We start from the raw sequence: 21,728 nt of genomic DNA, 5'->3' as shown, positions 1-21,728 counted from the left end.
GCTGTGAATAATCTTGGCTTTGATCCATATGTCCCACTGGTGCCAACTTTTAGAGGCAAAGCCTTTGAGTTCACTTGGTAAACGACAGCTTGGATTAGTGTGGAGAGGTTGTGCGTTCCAGTTTAACTTGTAAACCAGGCAATGGCATGATCTCTCTGGCTGGCAATGCGGAGACAGTTGTTATATCACACACCAGGAGGGACTAGTTTAAAAGCTGTTTGCAAAAATCTATCCCTCAGAACAACTGAAAATATATTTGTTTTTCCAAGGGTACAAGTTTTATTTGTTCCTCCATCTCTAGCTTGTGTGCCTCTGCTTCATAGCACTGAGTTCTAAGCTATTGAAATCACCCACTTCTCCTTCCCCAGCGGAGGCACACTCCTACCTGGGCATTTGGGTCTGTAGCTGCCCTTGGATTCCTTTCTCTGCCCAGATAGGATCTGCACCTTCCATCATCTCTTGCTGCGTGTCACTCTGCCAGGCCTGGTGATCCTAGAGCAGATCCTTTTGCCCTTTTGACTGAGAGTTGAATGGAACCCCTCTTACAATCTCATTCACTCTCTTATTTTTAAATATAAATGTAAAAGGTTCTCTAGTGTGTTGAGGCTTCAGTGCATCACTTGTGTGGGTTTGATGCAATTTGTTTTTCTCTTGTCTGTGTCTCTGCCAGGTAAATATTTTACAGTTTGATTGCTGACTTTGAATTTTGTCTTTAGCCTGATTTGTTTTCGGATAAGGAGACGCAGCCCAGCAGTTTTACGTGCTCTGGGTGCACTCACACAAAGGGCCTTTCCTGGTGCAGCAGGAATCACAACTCATCTATATATGGGCGCAGTTCTAGGGGGTCACCCTAACCTGACAAAGTTGAGGGCTAGAGGCTTGTGTCATGTTTGGCTTCCCCCAGTGTTAAGTGGGTCTGAAGGACCTTAAGGAAAGACACTCTTCACGGTGAGCAGAGTCCAATGTAGATCCTGCTGAGAGCAGTGAGTGCATCATGGATTTGGCACTTGTGTAGAGGCCAGGCATGACAGGCCTAGGAGCAGCATTTTGACATCCTTGAAGCAGTCTGAATTGTGCACTTAAAGCTGCACTGGTGCATCAGTACCCTGGGGTCTTTATGTGTCACCCTAGAATAGGGCATGTCGTGATCTCCGGAAAGGGAAAAGGATTAAAAAGGCTGGTGGTTGTTGTGGCTTTCTAGCCTTTCCCAATTCTTGTAGGAGTTTTACTTACCTGTGCAGGAAGATTCAGGAAGAAAACAGATTGGAAACCTTTGGCTGCTTGATCCCCAGAGTGCAGCTAGGAAAAGAGAATGAGTCCTCTGTAACCACTTCCATGAGCACGCTGCCCTCTGATTGGCTGACTACAGGCTAGCTGACCCTTTCATGAAGCTTTAAAAGCTGTTCAGGACAGAGTGAGGGGCAGTGTAGGAGGAGGCTGTCAGATGAAGAGGAGCTCCTATTGGTAGCAGTTAAAACTGGGCTTACATGTGTATATCCAAGCTGTGTTTGCTATATGCCTCTTAGTGAAGCAATATGCCATCTGTTTCTGAACGAGAGGTCTGGCCACACATTCTTTTGCTGTTCTGCACTCAAATTTGGAGGTTGTTAGGGTGACCAGACAGCAAGTGTGAAAAATTGGGAAAGGGTGGGAAGTAATAGGCACTTGTATAAAACAAAGCCCCAAATATCAGGACTGTCCCTATAAAATCGGGACATCTGGTCACCTTAGAGGTTGTGCCCCAGCATGGTGCCATGAATGTGTTTAGAGCTCTCGTTGGAGACTTTTTTGGTTGTATCCCAAGTGAACTTGCCTGTGTCAGTATGTTAGGCTCTTGCTCCTCTCCACAGGGAAATCTGAAGCCAAGATGCAAGGAATAAGGCTGCAGATATCTGAGGTGTGTTGTCTGGATAATCTAAATGGATTTGTTGTCTATCCAGTGAACACATTGACCTAGATGGATGAAGAGGGTTGGAAAATACACTCTTCTGGCTCCCTGCTTTTGCTAAGAGGATGGCTGTGGTCATCCTTTTGCATTTGGAACCAGTCAAGAACCCACAGTGGATGTGATAGAATTTGCTGGAGACTGTCATTTTACCTAGTGGAGAAGAAGAACTCAATACCACGGTGTTTCAACCTATTGGTAATAGAGTCACAAGCGTGAGTGGTGGAAAAGCACTTTCTTCAGTGGGATGCAGCTGATTTAGGTCCCTTCGTCGCACTTTTGAATGAAAACGTTGCCATTGCTCGAGCAACAGAACACTTCCCTTTCCATGAAGAGCCGTGTTCAAGTACTTTAGTTATTTATGTTCTCTCACATTCCTCCCTCATGCCAAAGATTCTAACCAAGATCATGAGAGAAAGAACTTGGATGATCCTTAAGTAGTCCCAATTGTCCAAGAAAACTTCGGGTCTCTCTCCTGTTGGCTCTCAGTTGACAGTGTCTGATCCCATAAGGAATCCCATCAAGTTAGCTCAGTTGAATTAATTTAACTTGATAACTACAACACCACCAGCTCAAATGATCTCAAAGGTGTTAAACTGGGACTGCATGAGTGCTATGGAGGATGAGAGGTGGGGTTGAAAAATTAAGCTAACAACTGAAAAAGCACCTTTTTTTCCTGTGTAGACAGAGCCACTATGGCTGATTACTCCAGGATGCCTTTGCATTTCTTTCCAGACTCTCTGTCCATATAAGCATGGTTCTTGAGAGAGAAGAGTGGGCTTCTTGATGTCTCTGGGGAGGGATCTAAGATCCGACTAGCTATTCAGAAGGAGTTTGGCAGAAAAGCCTACAGATCTAAGTGAGGACAAAGTGCATTTTGGTGTGAACCAACTCCAGTTAGTCGCAGTCTCTCTGGTAGATTTCAGTTGCCATGACCTTCTACTAGGATTTAAGCTGCTGTAAATGCTTGGTGAGTCTAGCCCCACGTCACTAGAAGATCACAGTAGAGCGGGAGCTGTATTTATCCAGCTTCAAGGTACCATTAATCCTCTGACTGATTTAGATTTTGAACTTCTTAGAGGCAGGGACTGTGTCCACTGTGTGTACAGCACTGCTGGTGCTCAGTGAGTAACAACTGTGCCGATGTGGTGGTGTTCTCATGTTAGAGTCTGGCTTTTAGTTCACTTTTTAGTGATGAGTTCAGGGTTCATTACCTCCCTGCAGCACCTGGTGAGAGAGCAGGTAACTGCATTCCCTGGATTCTACTTCAGTTACTAGTATTGTTTTCTCCTGCAGCTGTGGAAATGCAAAACCCCTGAGCTCAGCTCGTACCAGGTCAGGAAAACAGGATCTGATTGGCCGGTATTTTGTTTTAAAAGCTGTTTATGTGCCGTTTTTGAGGTTTGCACACATATTCTCTTTGCGACACAGCCGGGGCCTTAGTAGCAGAACTGCTGCAGAGGTTGCATGAGAGCCTGCAGAGGCTACTGCAACTGTGGTGCTGAAGCAGCTTCCAGTGAGCAGCTTTCCAGCTGCTCTGCATCCTCAGGAACTGATTCACTCCCATCCTTCCATGCACACATTTGCCCAATGCTCAATCCAGCTACTCAGCATTTGGTCCATAATGACTTGGGATCTCATGAAGTCTGATGTTGTTCATTTCTTTAATAAGCCTGGGTGGTGACTGTGCTGACAATGCCATTAGGTTTCCCTTTAATTATACTTACAGAAACATAAATCAACAGAAACCAGGTTGATTCATTGATCATCATAGTCTAGTGATTAAAGGAAGAACTTTCCTGAGTTCTTATCCTGATTTTGTAACTGTCTGTTTATGTGGCCTTGAGCAAGTCAATTAACAGCTCCATCAGAACAACAGGGATAGTCAGACTGGGAAAACGGGGAAAGTAGTTAACACTTGTACATCACTCTGCAAACAAAAAGTGCTACTGGGTAGCAGTGCTAAGCGTGATTACTGTTATGTAATAGTACCAAACCCTATACAAGAGAGAGCTCTTACGTGGACTTGCACTTGCTCTTTCAGGTGGCTCCATATCCCTAATGGACAAAGAAGGCCTAACTGCCCTTAGCTGGGCTTGTCTGAAGGGCCACCTTTCCGTGGTGCGTTCCCTGGTGGAGAGTGGAGCTGCCACAGACCACGCTGACAAAAATGGACGCACTCCCCTGGACCTGGCAGCTTTTTATGGTGATGCAGAGGTGGTAAGTGCTGTGTTACTAATTGCAGAACAAGGAAGAAAGCAGCAGAAATACCATAAAATATTAGTGCTCAGATGTCTCACCCATCTTACTGCATTCATGTAGCACCCAGACCTGCAGACTAGAGTGACACAAGAGTAACTTTATCTCAGATACTATAGTGATGGGCCCTGGATGAGACCCAGAGTGGAACAGAACGGAGCTCCATACACATGGCATGGAGTTGTGCCAGGCTGGTCTTGCATAGGGCAGTGGTGACTGTGGCATTCATCGTTGCAGGTTCAGTTTCTGGTGGACCACGGTGCCATGATCGAGCATGTTGACTACAGCGGGATGCGCCCACTCGACAGGGCTGTGGGGTGCCGCAACACTTCCGTCGTGGTCACTCTTCTGAAGAAAGGAGCGAAGATAGGTAGGGCGAAGGGGGGAACCCCTCTTTCAACTGTTTACTAAAGCAGGACGTCCGGGGAGTGGGTCTGGCTTCCTGCAGTGCAAATGTTAAAGCGGAGCTGCTGCTTCCTACCCAGAGTGCAGCACATGAGTTCTGACTGTTGTGTTCTGTGTGTTAAACTGTGATTTTTGCTGCCATACTACTTAGCAAACGTAACCCATAAGCTGCTGTTTCTTTGGCGAGGCCTTTCCTATGGTAATGCTTTTCTGCCTTTACTAGTCCTGGTCTATAAACAGTACTGTATTCATGCATTGCTGTGAGCTGCTGCTTTCACTTGCTCTGTATATGCTTTCAGATCCTAGCGTTAACTGCGCTGCTCCACACAGCCGCTCACGTTACCTTGCCCTTGGAGGGGATTTTGCTGGTGCATTGGCTTCTTTGCTGCCTGCCTCTCACTGCTGCTTTTTCCTTTCTTTGTTTTTGTTTTTTTTCACTTTCATCCATTTTCCCCCCCTCCTACAACTTTTTGTTTTCTCCTTTCTTTGAAGGTTGTCAGACGTTACCGAGTCGCCCTCGAGGTATATTTCATCGCTGTCAGCATCAGGCTTGATCTGATGGCTTTGTCAGCTTTGCTTTCTCCCGTTTGATTTAGCCTGCATGCATTCCCCTCGACCTCTAATCTTTTAATTTACCTCACCTTAAAATATTTTGTTAATGCCTGTTGCAGAGAATAACTTGAACTCAAAAACTAATCCTGAAAAACACATTGGCTCCACTTTTTAAAATATGGGTGACTCATTCTTCACCCAGACTAATGAACTCTGCTAAATTGTTTACCACTGCTCCCTAGCTGTATTAGGGCTTGACCCATCAATTGACTCTGTCTGGGTGGATGCCTGCACTTGCTGAGGTCAGTGAGACCCTGCATTGGTGCAGCTCTCCACCTCTGGGGAGTCAATTGTGGGAACAAGACCTTAGAATAACCTGCTTCAGCGTGGGCTCTGACTGAAAGATTTTGTTGTTATATTCTCCAGCTTATTGAATTTTCCATTCTTTAGTATTTCACATCATATGAAGTTTTAAATCAAAACCTAGTCCTAATATCTAGGCGGCTGAATTATTGATTATCTCTGTTAAATTTATATCTATATTTACTTAACTTGCTTTTTTATGTAACCACTTTGATTTCCTCTTTAAACGTATTTTTTAAACCCAACCGTTTCCCCCAAAGCTTATTCTACAACATGTGCTGCCCTCTTGTGATCATTTAAAACAGAGCCAAGTCTTTGAACGAATACAAAGGAAAGACATTGTGTGGAAGATGGTGTTAATTTAAGAAATGCAAGATGAACTGCCAGCTCTTTAATTTGGAGCAGTCTGCTCCTTGATCGCACCAAGTTGTTCTCTCCAGCAGAAATTCCCACCCCAGGATATTTTTTCCACCTAGCTTCCTACCACCCTTGCATTGTATGAGTTTTTTACCCATCATGCATCCTGTACACTACAGGTCCAGCAACCTGGGCGATGGCCACCTCCAAGCCAGACATCATGATCATCCTGTTGAGCAAGCTGATGGAGGAGGGGGACATGTTCTATAAGGTGAGAGGGAGAGCAGAGATTTTTCCAAGGGATGACCGTGAGAGAGCCACAGTTACTTGGTGTGCTGTTTTGTTCTCCAGGTGTCAGTTTGCTAGGTAACACTTGCCCCCTTAATCCAAGCCAAGAGAGAGCTACATCTCTATCAGAAAGAACACTCACTGGATTTCTTGCATTGCAGAGGAGTTTTACCTTCTAATTGCTAAATTTAAACAGGGCTGAAATGACGCAAAATATGTCTGCATTGTGTGGATTCGAGGTGAGACGTCATTGGTTGTCCACCTTGAAAACTCCAGAACCAAAGAGCTTACAGGGATTTGGTAGCACTGATGTTGTTGCTTGGCAGTGTCATTGTTACGTAGCAGAGTTGTTGCCATACAAAAAGGAGATAACTCAATACGAGTGTCTCAGGCAAACATAGTGAAAAAATGTCCATGTAATGAAAGCAAATTCTCAGGACATGGCTTTTTTAGCCGGTCATTACCATTAGGCTGACATTTCACAATGACAGCAATAGAGCCCATTGGCTCTGTATTTATTTTTAGCTGGTCTTCAATACCTGGAGATTTGCGCACACACAAGAAGCTGTAAGTCCAACGATGATGCAGAGTGAGTCTGAGAGGGAAGTAGAAAATATGCAGAGCTGGCACCATAACTGAACTCATCTGCCAGGGATATATGACACAACTGAGGAACTTGAGTCTAAAAGATTTTAAAGCTTTGCAGCTGCAAAATTAATGCCTGGATAGTCATAAATTGCATGTGTCCTAATTCCCATTTTTCCCCTCCCTCTTTTTCCCCCCCATTGCTACCCATGTGTCAAACTTGTGCATTTAAAAAAAAATGAAGATACAATAATACGACCAGGTTTATCCTCCCCCTCAGAGAGACCTCCCCTTCACTCCCATGTCTAAGCCCTAAGGATTCCACCAGACTCAAATCCTCCACCTGGAACAAAGGCAGTAGCTACCATCCTTCAAGCTGAGGAGGTCTGCCAGTGGGTCTCATTAATCTTTGGGCTGCTGCTGAGTAACACCAAGCACTCATTCATAGGGATTGAATGTCTCCTTCCATGCCACACTCAGCCTCTGCCTGCCCATGGGGGCTAGCTCAGGGTGAAAGAAAGGGGCATGCAAGAACCTTCCCTCTTCCATGTCTGTTCATGGGCCTCCCAATGGAGCAATCCTTGGGCTGCTCAGTCTGTAGGGAATGCAAAGACTACTTGTTCCTCCTCAAGAGAGTCAGGGTGCCTAAGAGCAGCTGGGAATGAGGTGGGATCGTGGCTTTGTCCCCCTCATACACTGGCCAATGAGAGCAAGCTGCTCCTGCCTAATGGGTGAAACAGATTGTGCTCCCCAGTTGCCCAGAAGACATTGGACCTGCCAGAGACACTGTGTCTCTAGTGCTGCTCCTGAGGCAGGGCAGCTCCACCCCACCTCCAACGCACGGCAGAGACCCAGATGTCGCAGTCTTGCCTGGAGCGAGAGGAAATGCGTCTGAGTCACCTGTGAGCCAGCACACTCAAAGGGCACCTCTTTGGCTTTGCTTCATTTCCATGAGGTCACATAGTAAGCATCCTCACATAGATGTTCCCTGCACAATCCAGCCCTGGACTAGCTTTCAGTACTGCCATTTGACCAGGGAGAAGTCACTACACATAATTGTTCAGTCCAGCTTGAGTGCCTGGCATAGCCTGCAGGGCAGGGAACATACCCAGTATAGAACAGATTTTACCGGATCCTTCTGAAGAACGATACTGTTTTTATATGCTGTGCGCTCTTCCATCCATGTGAGAAGAAAGGGCAACCTTCAGTCTGATTATCTACAACTTTCAGCCTTCTAGCCCTGCAGCATATGGAATTTACTCTAAAAATCTTTAGCTTCATCAAAGTGCTTGTTATTAGGCTTGTGGTATTAATCGTTGGTTATATCAGTGTTGGAAATTACAGTACCAGTATATGACATCTAGAAAGTGGGCACCTTCTGGTCCCCTGGCACAACAGTTATGTAATATTGTTGCCATGTTACACGCCAGACGTAGCTGCATTACAGTAGTGGGTGAAGGATTTCTAGCTGATCTCTCTGTGATATTTCGAAAGCACATACCACCTCTCCAGGGATGGGTTAATGCATAAGCGAACTAAGCACGTGCCTAGGGCCCAATTTTGGGGGGAAAAACCAAGATAGACCTCCTCCACAGGTGGATTCACAGCGCCATGTGGGTTTGGCCCAACTGTCCTTTTGTCACGCCGGAGGGATGGCCAGCCCAAACCCGAGTGGTGCAGGCGCTGTAACCCTGTGGGAACCTTAACTTATTTCTGCATCCCCTGCCATTTAAGTTGAATTATGTCAACGTACTGTGGTGTGAATGTAGCATGGTCAGTGTGTTGTTTCTGGTGTTAGAAGGTCAGGCCCCAGAGGTGTATGTTTGCCTAGAGGCCAGTGATGGGTTAATCTGGCCCTGCATCTCCCACAAGGAGCACAGCACTTCACCTACAAAATATGCCTCAATTCCAACAGTTCCAGGGAGTTTTTAAAAAAGGGAATCTGTTTATTTATCCCAAGAAATCCAGAAATAGATACAATTGCCATCCAGATAAAAGGTGGGACCAAGGAGGGCGTTGAGAAGTTTGCTCTAAAGCCAATTTCTAGCAGTGAAGAAAGAGAATTTTTAAAGAAACTGTCCAAAGTGCTTTCGTAAAGTAGTGTCATTAATGTTTCTGTATTGTGCTGCAGGACTGGAGGAGAGCGCCCAAGACAGGGCGGTGGCAGCCAAACTCAAAGAAACAAATTTGGCTGTCAAATATATACCAAGTTCCTGCTCTGTTTCCTACTGTAGCTTTAGAGCGATGTGCACGGGGGGAGCAGCTCTTGCAGAATGCATCTCCATTTTAGAAACTGTTCCCTTGAGCACATGTTCTGGTTGTTCTTTCTGAAAAGGAGATCAGCACCTAAGCAGTGTTACTTGTCCATACGGTCACTGCAGCTGATTAATGGGCTGCTTGTCAGCAATTAACAAGCTGCTGCCACTCTTAAATCAACCAAGCGGTGTATTTTGACATCTCACCCTTCTATTAGAAAGGTAAAGTGAAGGAAGCGGCACAGCGCTACCAATACGCCTTGAAGAAATTCCCCAGAGAAGGGTTTGGAGAAGACCTGAAAACCTTCCGTGAGCTGAAGGTGTCACTCCTCCTCAACCTCTCCCGATGTCGAAGGAAAATGAACGTAAGTTCCACACACTCTTCAAGTCCCTTTAGAGCAAGCTGCCAGCTTCCTGCCTGCGCGTAACAGAGTGTGTCTCTCCCATGGTTCTGCTATGGCCTCTGAAATCTCTCCTCTCTGTAACCTGGTTGTCCTTCACAGAGCACTGATATTTACAATTCGGAAGAAGTAAAGTCGTGATTTAATATTCATTTCAAACGATTAAAAATTCATTTCCATGTTTAGAGCTTTCTGAATTTTTTATTACTCCTTTCTGATGACAATATGAACTTGAGGGTGGAGAGGTTAGTATTTCTCTGATTTCCAGGGCAGTGGTGAGGGGTGGAGTCAGGAGATGTGATCATTTGAATACCAATGAATTTGAAATCAGGGAACTTAGAGAGCTGTCACTTCCCCAGGGCAATGACTCATCCAGAAACACTCTCCCTCCCTCCTCCCAGAACACCATGTCCCTCTTCTTCCCCCTGCTCTAATTTAGCTGCACATAGGGATAATCTTCTGGAGTCTCTCTGTTCCTCCAAAAGAGACACATGACACCTCTCCCCTTCTCTAGATTCTGAGAGCATCACATCTCCACAACCTGACCAGTCTCCATAGATTTGAGAAGTGAAAGTCGTCTTCAGACCCAAGTGCTGGCCAGGATTATGTTGCAAGGGAGGGGACTTTGTGATGCCTTCATTTCTTTAAGCTGTTGAAGGGGACAGATGAAAGTGATGTGTGTAGTGATCTTAATGCTGGCTAGCAAACAACACAACAATCAGAGAACACTACAGAGACGTTAAACTCATCTTTAAACAAGCCAACTTTCTGCTAAGCCTGCACTTTCAGGGCCAAATGTTCAGCCAAGTCTGAAAACTTGCTCTTCTTTTCTTTTTTGGCACAAAATTGCAGGGGGCATATCATTGCACCCATCATTTAGCTTATATGGACATCCAAACCATAGATTGCATCTTCAGATAAGTGACTTAGATAACTGAGTGACTGGAATTGCAGATGTAAACTAAAATCAGTCCCTGCAGACCCACTCTTACCATTTTTTGTGTATTTTGAGTGCAGAAATTTGTTTAATAAGAAACAGCTAATCAATTTTAAACCAAACAGGAAAGATAATTGATTAAAAGGCAAGTGTCTGGAAATAGAACTGAAATTAAGTGAGCTTCCCTCAGTGGGTTTCTGTTCTGAAGCCATGGCTTGCTTAAGCTACAAATGACGTGTTTGAATGATTGCTTGGTGCATTATGATTAGCAATTTCATGAACCAAATAAAGTCAAAATCAAAGTCATATTGCCAGTGCATCCTTGCCTCGGAACATTGTGTTAACTTGCAAGGTAGCGCGCAGCTGCGGTTCACAGAAGTCCTTTTCAGTATATGAGATGCCAAAAACTTTTCCAGGTTACATTTGTTAGTGAGTGCAGCCAGTGTGCACTGATAAACTCCATTTGTAGCCTAGCGGAGTTTGCCTTGCTTATTTTTTAAGCAAACAGGAACTGTATTAGACACCAGATCCTAGAACTGCTGACTGTGACAGCCCAAAGCCATTGCTAGACATGATGGGCCAGCGGGTGCTGTACCAAAGCCACCCCACTAGGAAGTGGGCACCCTACTGAGTGCTCACGAGCTCTGTGGCGAGGCACATGGGCACTAGGGAAGACAAGGTCAAGGGACGGGTAATCAGGAAGAATTATACCTTAGCCGATAATGTCCCATTCATGGCAAGGCCACATTCGAGCCTTTTAACCAAGCTACATTCTGTTCCACCACCTTCCCCTTCACCCCTAACTCAGTGTTTTCTAAGTAGCCCCTAAAGGAGAGAACAGAGGGAAGTGAGAGGGAGTGCACTGTGAATGGGTCTTGTACGTTGCTGCACATAGCTATATAGGCACCAATATCCCTTTCCATCCGGAGAAGTGTTATTCACGATCCCTAGTATTAGTGTGTGTGACAGAGACAGTCACCAGGGGCAGTCGGGGAGGAGAGGAGGGGAAGGGTTTCCTAATGGTTTCAACAGTGGAAAATCCTTCCTGAGATGACCTTCCAGTCTCTGTGAGAGCAGATGCTTACTGGAGGATGTAGGTCACTGGACAGGGACTGCATGTACTTGATTGAGATCCAAGAAGCAGAGAAAGGAGCACTTCACCTTAGGTTAGTGTGGGTACCGGACAGTGTCTAACATTATGGAATGGGTTTGCCTCTTCTGGACACAGTTGTAGCTCTCTTGCTATCAATGCTGTCTGATCCATGTGAAAAGTACCATCAGGTTTTCCAACTCTACATGCAAAATCTTTGTCCATATAATTTTGTTTTGTTCCCAAGTTGTATATATTTTTTTATTTATATATATATCTATATATATATTCAATTACTTATCTACACACCTATTGTAATGACAGGATTTTGGAATGGCGGAGGAATTTGCCACTAAAGCACTGGAGCTGAAACCGAAATCTTATGAAGCTTACTATGCAAGAGCAAGGGCCAAACGCAGCAGCAGGTGAGGCGAGAGAGAGAGAGAAGTGAGAGGGGCTGTTCTCTGCAAGTCTGGGCACAGCGGTGTAGGAATTGACCATGCAAAACTACATGAGTATCCCCGTGAGAACAAATTGCAAAGGAACATTGATTAGGGTGGCTGTAAAAGACCCCAAAATCAACATCTTCCCTTGTTTAGTAATCGCTGTGGAGCATGTTCATGTGAACTGTTGAGAAGCTCATTGTAGTTGAGTTTGTTGGAATATACTCAGCACCTTACATCGCTGAAAGCTTCAAATCACAACTGAAAAGATACACTCTAGTTCAACTGCAGCTATTGGACTTGAAGCAAGGATTCATTCATAGAATTGCTATGGCCAGGAGGTTCAACTGAACGGTCACAATGGTCCCTTCTGGCCTAGGAATCTATGAATCTGTCTATCCTAAAGCGTTCTTCTTCTTGGCTACTAGTAGTGCAGTGACTTTGTGGGTAAATGCCAGCCACTGTGCTTTCAGTGCTCCATACCGGGCGCTAGAACGATGCGATATTGGGCTCTCACTACATTTCAGATGCAGCTGGGAGGATTCCCTCATTAAATCTCCCTGAGGGCCCAGGGAGATGAGATCCCTGCAGAACCTGTCAAGGTTTGAGTCTCTCCCTCCGGCTGAGCACACTGTCACTGCACAGCTGCTAGTCTCTGCTCAGTCAGTGGCATGAGACCCCAGTGTTCCCTGCATGGCAGTGCAGAGCCTCCCCGCTAGCCAGAGGATATTTACTGTCTGTCTGTGTAAACATCAGAGCTGAGTAGAAGACACCTCAATTTAGCCTCTCATCCCAACGACAACCCTTCTAACTGTGCGTCTCCCCTAGCTATCACTGCAGGGAACTCAAGTCATACGTGGGAGCGAACCCATGACCTTCTCTTCCAGAGACAAGCCCGGCTAGTTGAACCAGACTGACTTTTTGTAGTTTTCCTTGAATGTTTTCCTCCTCCACTGGTTGCACAACATTTACAGACGTTTAAGCCTCAAATGCCTTTTCCAGATGATTTAGCCCTATCCTACATACAAGCAGCATTATTTCCCCGTCTCTCTAATGAAACAGGCTCAGCATGACTCTTTTTGGTTACTTCCTTGTTTGTGCGCCAGCATCACCATTGAGATCAGTGTAGGTCTGGGGAATTCAGTTACCTGACCTGCTCTCCCCTGACTGGGAGTGGGTCTTACCAAAGTGCTGGCAGGCATTTGGGGGTTTTCTTTCTCTATGAGGGAGCAGTGAACGAGAGCATTTTATAAAAAGACACATGTTGAATCTGGAGGCTGTTCGCCCCCAGGTCACAATCGTGTTCAAATAGATTCAATTTTGTTCAAAAGCTAACAGTGTCCCTGTAAATGACAACCCACCTCCCCTGAATACCCCATCCCCTTACTCCTCACAGGCTAGCCTTTACAGTTTCAGTCCCCAAAAGCAGCTTCCACGGGGGCCTTGCGAGCTTGAAACTGTTGGAACCTCTCCCTGCCTTGTTCCCTTCATCCTGAGGAGACAAACCCAGTGCCAAGCAAAGTCTGAGAGGCAGCCTGGTCTTATGCATTGACTGGGGGAACCCCTGAGTTCTAGAGCCACCCCTGCCATTCTGTGGCCTTGGGCAAGTCAGAAGAAGCTAAATAGGCCACAGGCATGAGCAGCTGCAGCTCCGTCGAAGTGGACAGAGTTGCTCTTGCTTACTCCAGTGGTGGGCTTGGCACTACATCTGTGCTTCATTTTCCCGTTCCGTAAAGTGGGGACAATCTGCTGACAATGCTCACGGGGTGCTTTGAGGAGTAATTAATCTGTAAAGCTCTCTCCAAGTGAAAGGATAATTACCGGGCTGGGTTGTGCTGTCCCAGTAATGTGTCTCCCTCCTCCCCAGAATGACTAACAATGCTTTTCTTTGGTTGGTGTAAAGTAACCAAATGGAGACCCATAAGGCAAGCTCGAGAAAGCCGCTGTAGAGATCACAGCCTCTCCCTAAGTAAAGACAAGCTGCTTAAGCTCAGTAGAATCCCCCCAAGGCTTCATTCAAATCTAGAGTAACTTCAATTCTCATATCTGTCCCCTTGTCAAGCAGGCAGTTTTCAGCAGCCCTGGAGGATCTGAACGAGGCCATCAAGCTGTGTCCGAACAATCGTGAGATCCAGCGGCTGCTGATGAGAGTGGAGGAAGAATGTAGACAGATGCAGCAGCAGCAGCAGCAGCAGCAACCCCCAGTGGAGCCAGAACCCGAAGCACAGCATGAAGAACTGTACTCTGTGCAAGATCTCTTTGAAGAGGAGTATCTTGAGCAGGACGTAGAAAATGTTTCCATTGGCTTACAAACAGAGTCGAGGCCCAGCCAAGGGCTTCCCATCATCCAGAGCCCACCCCCTTCCCCTGCTCACCGGGATTCAGCCTATATTTCAGGCTCGCCTCTTGGGTCACATCAAGTTTTTGACTTCAGATCCAATAGTTCTGTGGGTTCACCAACAAGACAAGGGTACCAGTCCACCTCTCCTGCTCTGTCTCCAACACACCAGAACAATCATTACAGACCTAGTCCGCCACATACTTCCCCTGCTCACCAAGGTTCCTCTTACCGCTTCAGTCCACCTCCAGTTGCAGGTCAAGGGAAAGAATATCAAAGTCCACCACCTTCACCCCTCCGTAGAGGTCCTCAGTATCGAGCCAGCCCTCCTGCAGAAAGTATAAGTGTCTATAGGTCCCAGTCTGGCTCCCCAGTACGTTACCAGCAAGAACCTAGTGTTAGCCAACTCCCTGGTAGACCAAAGTCTCCGTTATCCAAAATGACACAGAGGTCCTTCCAGATTCCCCAGCTTCCTGTTGCAGTCCCACAGCAAGGGCACAGGCTGCAGCCAGCCAAGGCACAGATTGTAAGAAGTAACCAGCCGAGCTCTGCCGTGCATTCTAGTACTGTGATTCCAACTGGTGCTTACAGCCAAGTTGCCCATTCTATGGCCAGCAAATACCAGTCTGCATCAGGGGAAATGGGAGTTGGTCAGAGTAGGTTGGTCTACCAAGGTTCAATTAGTGGAATAGTAGGTGATGGTAGACCATTGCAACATGTTCAAGCCAGTCTTAGTGCAGGAGCTATCTGCCAGCATGGAGGGCTAACTAAAGAAGATCTTCCACAGAGGCCTTCCTCAGCATACAGGGGTGGAATGAGATACAGTCAGACCCCTCAGATTGGGCGCAGTCAGTCTGCTTCCTATTATCCAGTCTGTCATTCAAAGCTTGATCTGGAACGTTCTTCCCTTCCCTCCAGCCAACTTGGTTCTCCTGATGTGTCTCACCTAATCAGAAGGCCCATTACTATCAATCCCAACGAAATAAAGCCTCATCCACCAACTCCAAGACCATTGCTTCATTCCCAAAGTGTTGGCCTCAGATTCTCCCCTTCTAGCAATAGCATTTCATCCACCTCCAACCTGACTCCTACCTTCCGCCCTTCTGCTTCTATTCAGCAAATGGAGATCCCTCTCAAGCCAGCCTATGACAGATCATGTGATGAACTTTCTCCAGTCTCTCCACCTCAGGGGAGTTACCCCAGTGAACCAGCCCGTTCCAGGACCACGCCGTTCATGGGAATTATAGATAAAACTGCTCGGACTCAGCAGTACCCTCATCTCCACCAACAGACCCGGACCTGGGCTGTGTCTTCAGTGGATACTGTTATTAGTCCGACATCTCCTGGAAACCTCCCCCAGCCAGAATCGTTTAGCCCACCTTCTTCAATCAGCAACATTGCCTTTTATAACAAAACAAACAATGCACAGAATGGCCATTTGCTAGAGGAAGACTATTACAGCCCCCATGGGATGCTAGCCAATGGGTCCCGGGGAGACCTCCTGGAGAGAGTCAGCCAAGCCTCCTCATATCCAGATGTTAAGGTGGCTAGGACACTGCCCGTTGCACAGGCCTACCAGGACAACCTGTACAGGCAGCTCTCCAGGGACTCTAGACAAGGGCAGACATCCCCTATCAAACCAAAGAGACCGTTTGTGGAGTCTAATGTGTAAAAGACACTTGTTGGAGTGAGACCCTTATGTTTTCAGCACACGTTTCCTGGCTTGATTCTCACCTATATTTTTATCATTACTATTATTTCTATTTGGTAGCTACATGAGCAAGTTTCTCCAGTAATTTCTGTGTGGTGATCAGACAGCCATGCACGCGCTCAGAATCCTTTGGTATCCAGCTGACGGTGAAACCAACAGCAAACAAGCCAGTATTGTTTGCCCAATTCAGACTGAGTTCTCTCCCAGGTTTCAGCTGTCAATCAGGATATGTTAGTACCCATGGAGTGGGTTAACCCAGCTAGGTCCCCTATGGGAGGTAACCAGCTGTTTGCAAGAGTTCATGTTGGAATCAAATTGGTTTCTTTGGTTTAAGGTGCTCTCATGTAAAATGCTTATGAAAATTCCTAGTGGAAACTGGCTGAGAATTGGCAATGTTTTCAAAATTTACATTATCAGGTATTCCCCTAGACAACCAGAGCCTTCCTCTTCCCACTTGTCTCTTGCCCCAAAGAGCTCATTATCTGCACCAAATGGGGCTTAATTTGCTTTTAATACCGAGTAGCTATGCATAATAACCGACCTGCTTGAGCAGGTTTTATAGCATTTTAATCTGAATTGGATTGTTTGTTGTTTTTAATGACGTGGCCTGTCGCAATGAGTGGGGACCATACTTTGACAGCTGCGTTCCAAATGCCACAGTATTGATTTACTCTGAGGCATTTTAAAAATAATCAAACTCTGCCCCTTTTGTGAATTTTAGTCGGCCAAAGGAGTTGGCTAGAAACCTCTTGTGCATTTTGTAAGCAAGATTAACCACAATCTTTTCTTCACACCTCCAGCAGATGATTGCATCTCACACACCCCACCATGTTTTCACCAGGACAGTTTAACGGGTTTTCATTTTGCTCACAAGGAAAATGTGAATAGGAAAACCTTAATGGAGGAAGACATCTTAAATCTTTTTTTTATCATGCTGCATAACGTGACATGGAGGTTTCCAAGCCAGAAAGTGTCCAAGGAGTCACTTTAGTAAAGTCCTTCTCAACACACAGCCTTGCCTTGCCATTTCCTTTGTGTTTGCACCTACTCTTTGGAAGCTGCGTGCGGTAGGAAGGGGTTGCACTCCTCCAAGGGATTAATGAGTAAAATGTGTGTTTCTTAGAGCTGCAAGATTTGTTCCTGGAATTTTGGAAGGCGGTTGCTGTGTTCCATACCTGTAAATGTTAGAGACAATGTTTGGCTCTTTAAGGACCTGTAGTTAAGAGAGAGATATTTATAATTAATTTATGTGATCGATTTCAGAAAAATGTTTTTGTTTTGGTCTGGTTTCTTTCTTTTTTTCTTTTCAATCAGATGCTACTAATGTTGAGTCAGTGTGAAAAGCAGGGGACATTTCCGAAAACCATTTTTACAGAACTTTCCAAGCAGTTTCTGGAGTTGTGTTTGCGTAGAGGGAGCTTTCTTTGCATAGGTTTGATTGATTGTTGGTTACGTTTTTAAGCTGCCTTTTCAGTAACTGAGGCCAGACAGCCAGGTGGATGGGAAGAGCAGTAATAGTGTAGCTTGTTTTAAAGCAAACCAGTGCCTGTTGCCTAGTATTGCATCTCATAGCAATTCTTAAAAAGGGAATTGGTCCTTAGACAGAGTTAACGCTGTTTGTTTCCAAAGGGCTACGTGAATCTAGTCGTACAAGGAAACATGCATTGAACCAAATTAAGGGCAGATCCTCAGCTAGTGTAAATTGGCGTCACTCCGTTGTGACCGCAACACAGCTATGATATTTTAAACCAGTTGAGGCTCCAGCTCTAAAACTCTTAGCAAACCCTGGCTTTGATTAGCTTTTCACTTGTGTGGAGCTGGAAATTGATCAGCACCGTTTGTTGTAATTTCACTACCTAGACTAAACTGAGTGGCGCCGCCCTTGGGACAGGTCAGGCGTGTGTCTGACAGATGGAAAGTACTCTTGATTTTGCCTCTGTTTTCTTTGGGGATTACGTTTCTTCCTTTTATGTGTCTCCAAGACAGTCTTTGTATTGGAGGTTTGGTTTTTTTCCCCCAAGGGGCAAGAAGGTGCAGCTCAGAATTTTCTCCCTTTGCTTTATGACAGGGATCTCTAAGCAGGTGATAAAAGTGGGAGCCTTCCCAGTTACCTGTGCCTGCTTCCCAACACATTTAGGCTGGGCCCCAAGGAAAGGAAGCTGCATGCACTATTTCTGTCATTGAAAAGGATACTGACCAGTAGTGTTTCTCTCTTTTTTTAAGTAAGTGTGTTCTACCTTATAAGGAGCAACTGATGGTTTGACTCTCCCTACAGTGCACCAACCTAGCTAGAGTGTGTCCATTGATTTTTTTTTTAATAGCATCTTGTTTTTGTTCAAAGCCCCGTCTTTCCTGAACAAACGAGTGGCTTTTTGTTTAGTTTCTTCTGAAAGGAAAAATTTGACCCCGTCCCTTTTTTTATATACAGTTAAGTGAGACATGCTGCTGCCATAAACCAGTAATCTCTAATCTTATTGTTAAGAGAATCCAAACTGAATGATCCTTGTCGAAGATAACGCCATTGTAATCTCTCTGACTGTGCTTTGCTTTGCTATTCACTGCCATGTGATTCCAGTACTGTACTTTAGAAATGTCCCCTAAAAGCACTTAAATGTACAACTTCGGGTTTATGAAGATGTTTTAAGGAGAAAAAAAAAACAGCTCACACATTAACACTAATACAAAAATGAAACAACGCTTAAATACTGTAGCGTGCAGGGTTTTTCCCCACAGTATCGTGTTACATTTTCACAGGATTCTTGCACTAATGGTTTACCATCTGTTCTCTCTGTAAATGGGTGCACTTTACTGTTTGAATTTGTTACTATGATAAATACTGGATATTTAAGCGTGAGTAGTGTCTTCATTAGAAAATAGCATAACAGCTCTTGTCTCAGTGTATTTTTCAAAAAAGAAGTGAAGCAATGAATCAGAACATTTATAGCACAAGAACTAACTGTTGTATATAAGCATCACAAGATGGAGTAATTTTTAAATACAAAACCATTTGCAGTGATTTTTAAAGCGCTTCCCCAGCAATTTTCTTAGGACACCTGAGGGATATTTGTTTCTTTAGTTACTGGATCGGTAAGGAACACGTGTCTCAATAAGTATTTATTTAAACAATCGTTTGTATCTTCGAATAAGTCATAATCAGTAGCTGGCCTGGCCATTAGTTTGTATTTGCTGTCATACTTTGTCTCAGTTGTAGAATACACTAGCTAAAGGCAACGCAATAGAGCACAAGACTGACGTTTCACTTGCTGCCCTTCACTCCATCAAGTTAGCTGCATATCTTTTAAGCTTGTCTGCTGAGGAAGGTAGGACAGTACTAGACTGTACCCCCCGGCTGGTGTCAGATTTCCAGGCAGGCTGTACTTAGATCCTGTACATTTCTCCTGTTGGACTAATGAAGCCTGCCAGCATGGCCCCCCCCCCAACCGGCACCCCACCAGGAGTCCTTGGAAGTCCTTGGAAGTAGGATTCTTCAGGTGCACCAGGTAAAACAGTTTCTTGATGCCTATGTCAAGACCCCAAGAATGTTTTCCTTTGAATGTAGTCAAATATAGTTACTTGCTGTAACCAAACTAGCCACTAGATGGCACTGTGACTCCGCCCAGAGTCACCTTGAGAGGGCACTGGGTATTGAACTGTCTATCCCAGCTGTGAGGATCGGGATTCACAAGCTGGAAAGGCTACACTCAACCCCAGGAGAGAGGGCACCAGCTTTGTGTGGCTCCACGGTGATCACTACAAGCCAGCTTAGGAATGGTACTGGAGGGTCTGAAGATGGTGCTTAGAGGAGGGAAGTGTTCAAGGAGTGAGGCCCTTGGACCCGTCTCAGAGGGAGAATAGAGCTGGACAGCCTGAGCTGTACCCCCTTCTTCCTTACATTATGGGGTGCAGAGAAATGCTGTTGTGTAGGTGAGGACTGTGCCAGTTGCTGGCTGACCTGGACTGTTGGAATCACATGCATGGTAGCTTAGGGGAGTTTCAGTTGAAGACTGGACCTCGAATTTTCTTTCTTTAGACATTTTTGTGCACATACATAAACCATCATTTGGATTAAGTAAGTCCCGGCGAGGGTGGCTGCTAAGTACCAGTGACTCCGTGCCCTAGTACAAAGATTATTATATATTCAGGGCTACCCAGAAGAAGTCTAGCTAAAACCGAAGTGCCAGCTACGCCTTACACAGAGCACCAAGCGCGCCTGCTAGTTTTTTACCTTCATTGCTAAGGTGGGTCCTTGCAGATCTGTTGCAAGGTTGTTGTCGTCATTTTTCCTTTGGACGTTCCAGACAATTCATCTACTGATCTTTAAACAAGGGCTTAGGCTAAGAGCTACTGTATCTACTGTGCAGTGTCACAGAGACCTCCACAGCAAAATGCCTTTACTCACTTCTGGTTGCTCAAAGGAAAATTTGGTGGGGATGCATGTGGACAGAAGCACAATGGTGAAGGTGGATCTGCTTTTTCAGAATTACTTGAATAATTGATGAACTTTATTCAATCAAACTCTTTTTCTAATACAAACCACTAAGGGCTGAATTATTTAGCAAGATTCATTTGTGTGCAACGCCTCACAACAGCTGAATCACACTGGAACCTTTTACTGATGTATACACAACACCCAGGAGAAAACAAAACGAACACAGGCAGTGCTATTAAAGGGAACGGACACCAGATCAGTACACGGTTTCCTTTATATCCTACCAGCCGTTCGGTTGCGCTCATGTCACTTAGCAGTAACAACCTGAACTGGAGCTTGGCCCGGCCCTTTTACACTCACTGCTCACTTACTTACGAAGGAGCTGGGGATTGGCCACTGCTAGAACACAGTCTTGGTACGGGTTGGTGGGAAAGCCTCAAGGCCAGAGTGGTAGGTCACTTTAGCTGCAGTTTGCCTTGGTGGGCCCTGACATACCAGACAAATGAGGGGAGTGACTCTGTGTTTAGGTCCATTTTGCCAATACATCAATAACCTAGAGATTCCAATGTGGTCGCTTCCAGCGGCGACGGTGTCATGTCCGTCCAGCATTTTATTGTCCGTAGTATTACAGCATTTTGGTCTCTGTTCCGTCTGCTCCACCTTCAAGAGGATTTGAATTAGTACAAAGATGTACAGTACATACACCTTGGATGATTTGTACTAAATCAATCGTACTGTTTGCCATCCTTCAAGACACTTGCTGGGAAGATCTTTAAGACACTTCATTTTCCTTTAGCTTTTCTATAATTCTGATGTAAAGGACTTTCTCTGTACAGTATATTACTCAATGCATGTTCTGTTCTCTCTACGGATATATTGAACACGACACAGTTGTGATGTAGTGCAGGGGAAAGCAACTCCTGCGCTCAGCTGAGGCCCTCAGCCTCTAATGTATAAGGAAAGAAAAACTATTTTTTCCTTTGCTGTATTTGCTTGAGCAGAGTTTTCTTGTCTGTACATGTGAGCTGTGAGATAGATGTGAAAAGTTCAACCGAATGCATTTGCCCCCATGTATACAGATTGTAATCTGTACAATGACCTGTACGTATGAAAAAAATGTACTTATTTATAAATGGTTAACACTTGGAGAGAGAGTCTGGCCTGGTGTTTTCCTCATTGCTACAGCCTGAAATTAAGAGCATTCGATTGTGTCTTAGCACAGCCCTAAACAGCATGCTGTGCTCTACTGATGGAGTCTGTGTGCACCCAGTTATTGTATGGGGAGGGAGTGTGCCCCCTCTTGTCGTCCCCGCTGGATGCAGGAGAATGGACCAGTCTCTTCCGAAGTATGCCACTGCCCTGAACCTCCT

At 45.4% G+C, this 21,728-nt stretch overlaps 1 protein-coding gene across 12 annotated transcripts in view; it reads left to right on the top strand.

The window, feature by feature from the left end:
• Positions 1-21,506, top strand: part of TANC2 (tetratricopeptide repeat, ankyrin repeat and coiled-coil containing 2) — a 617,479-nt gene extending 595,973 nt beyond the window's left edge. For 8 of the 12 annotated variants that reach the window (XM_030541300.1, XM_030541298.1, XM_030541297.1 and 5 more), the window contains 7 exons: positions 3,990-4,165; positions 4,442-4,574; positions 5,102-5,131; positions 6,061-6,152; positions 9,228-9,374; positions 11,762-11,862; positions 13,943-21,506. In XM_030541300.1, the coding sequence (XP_030397160.1) occupies positions 3,990-4,165; positions 4,442-4,574; positions 5,102-5,131; positions 6,061-6,152; positions 9,228-9,374; positions 11,762-11,862; positions 13,943-15,890 (2,627 nt within the window). In that variant the 3' untranslated portion in view covers positions 15,891-21,506. The remainder of the gene's footprint in view (positions 1-3,989; positions 4,166-4,441; positions 4,575-5,101; positions 5,132-6,060; positions 6,153-9,227; positions 9,375-11,761; positions 11,863-13,942) is intronic. The other 4 variants (XM_030541301.1, XM_030541296.1, XM_030541294.1 and 1 more) reach the window with 3 other exon arrangements.
• The last annotated feature ends 222 nt before the right edge of the window (positions 21,507-21,728 follow it).

Source organism: Gopherus evgoodei, chromosome 23 (genome assembly GCF_007399415.2).
Source record: "Gopherus evgoodei ecotype Sinaloan lineage chromosome 23, rGopEvg1_v1.p, whole genome shotgun sequence".
NCBI lineage: Eukaryota > Metazoa > Chordata > Testudines > Testudinidae > Gopherus > Gopherus evgoodei.
This window is presented reverse-complemented; position numbering and strand designations above follow the sequence as displayed.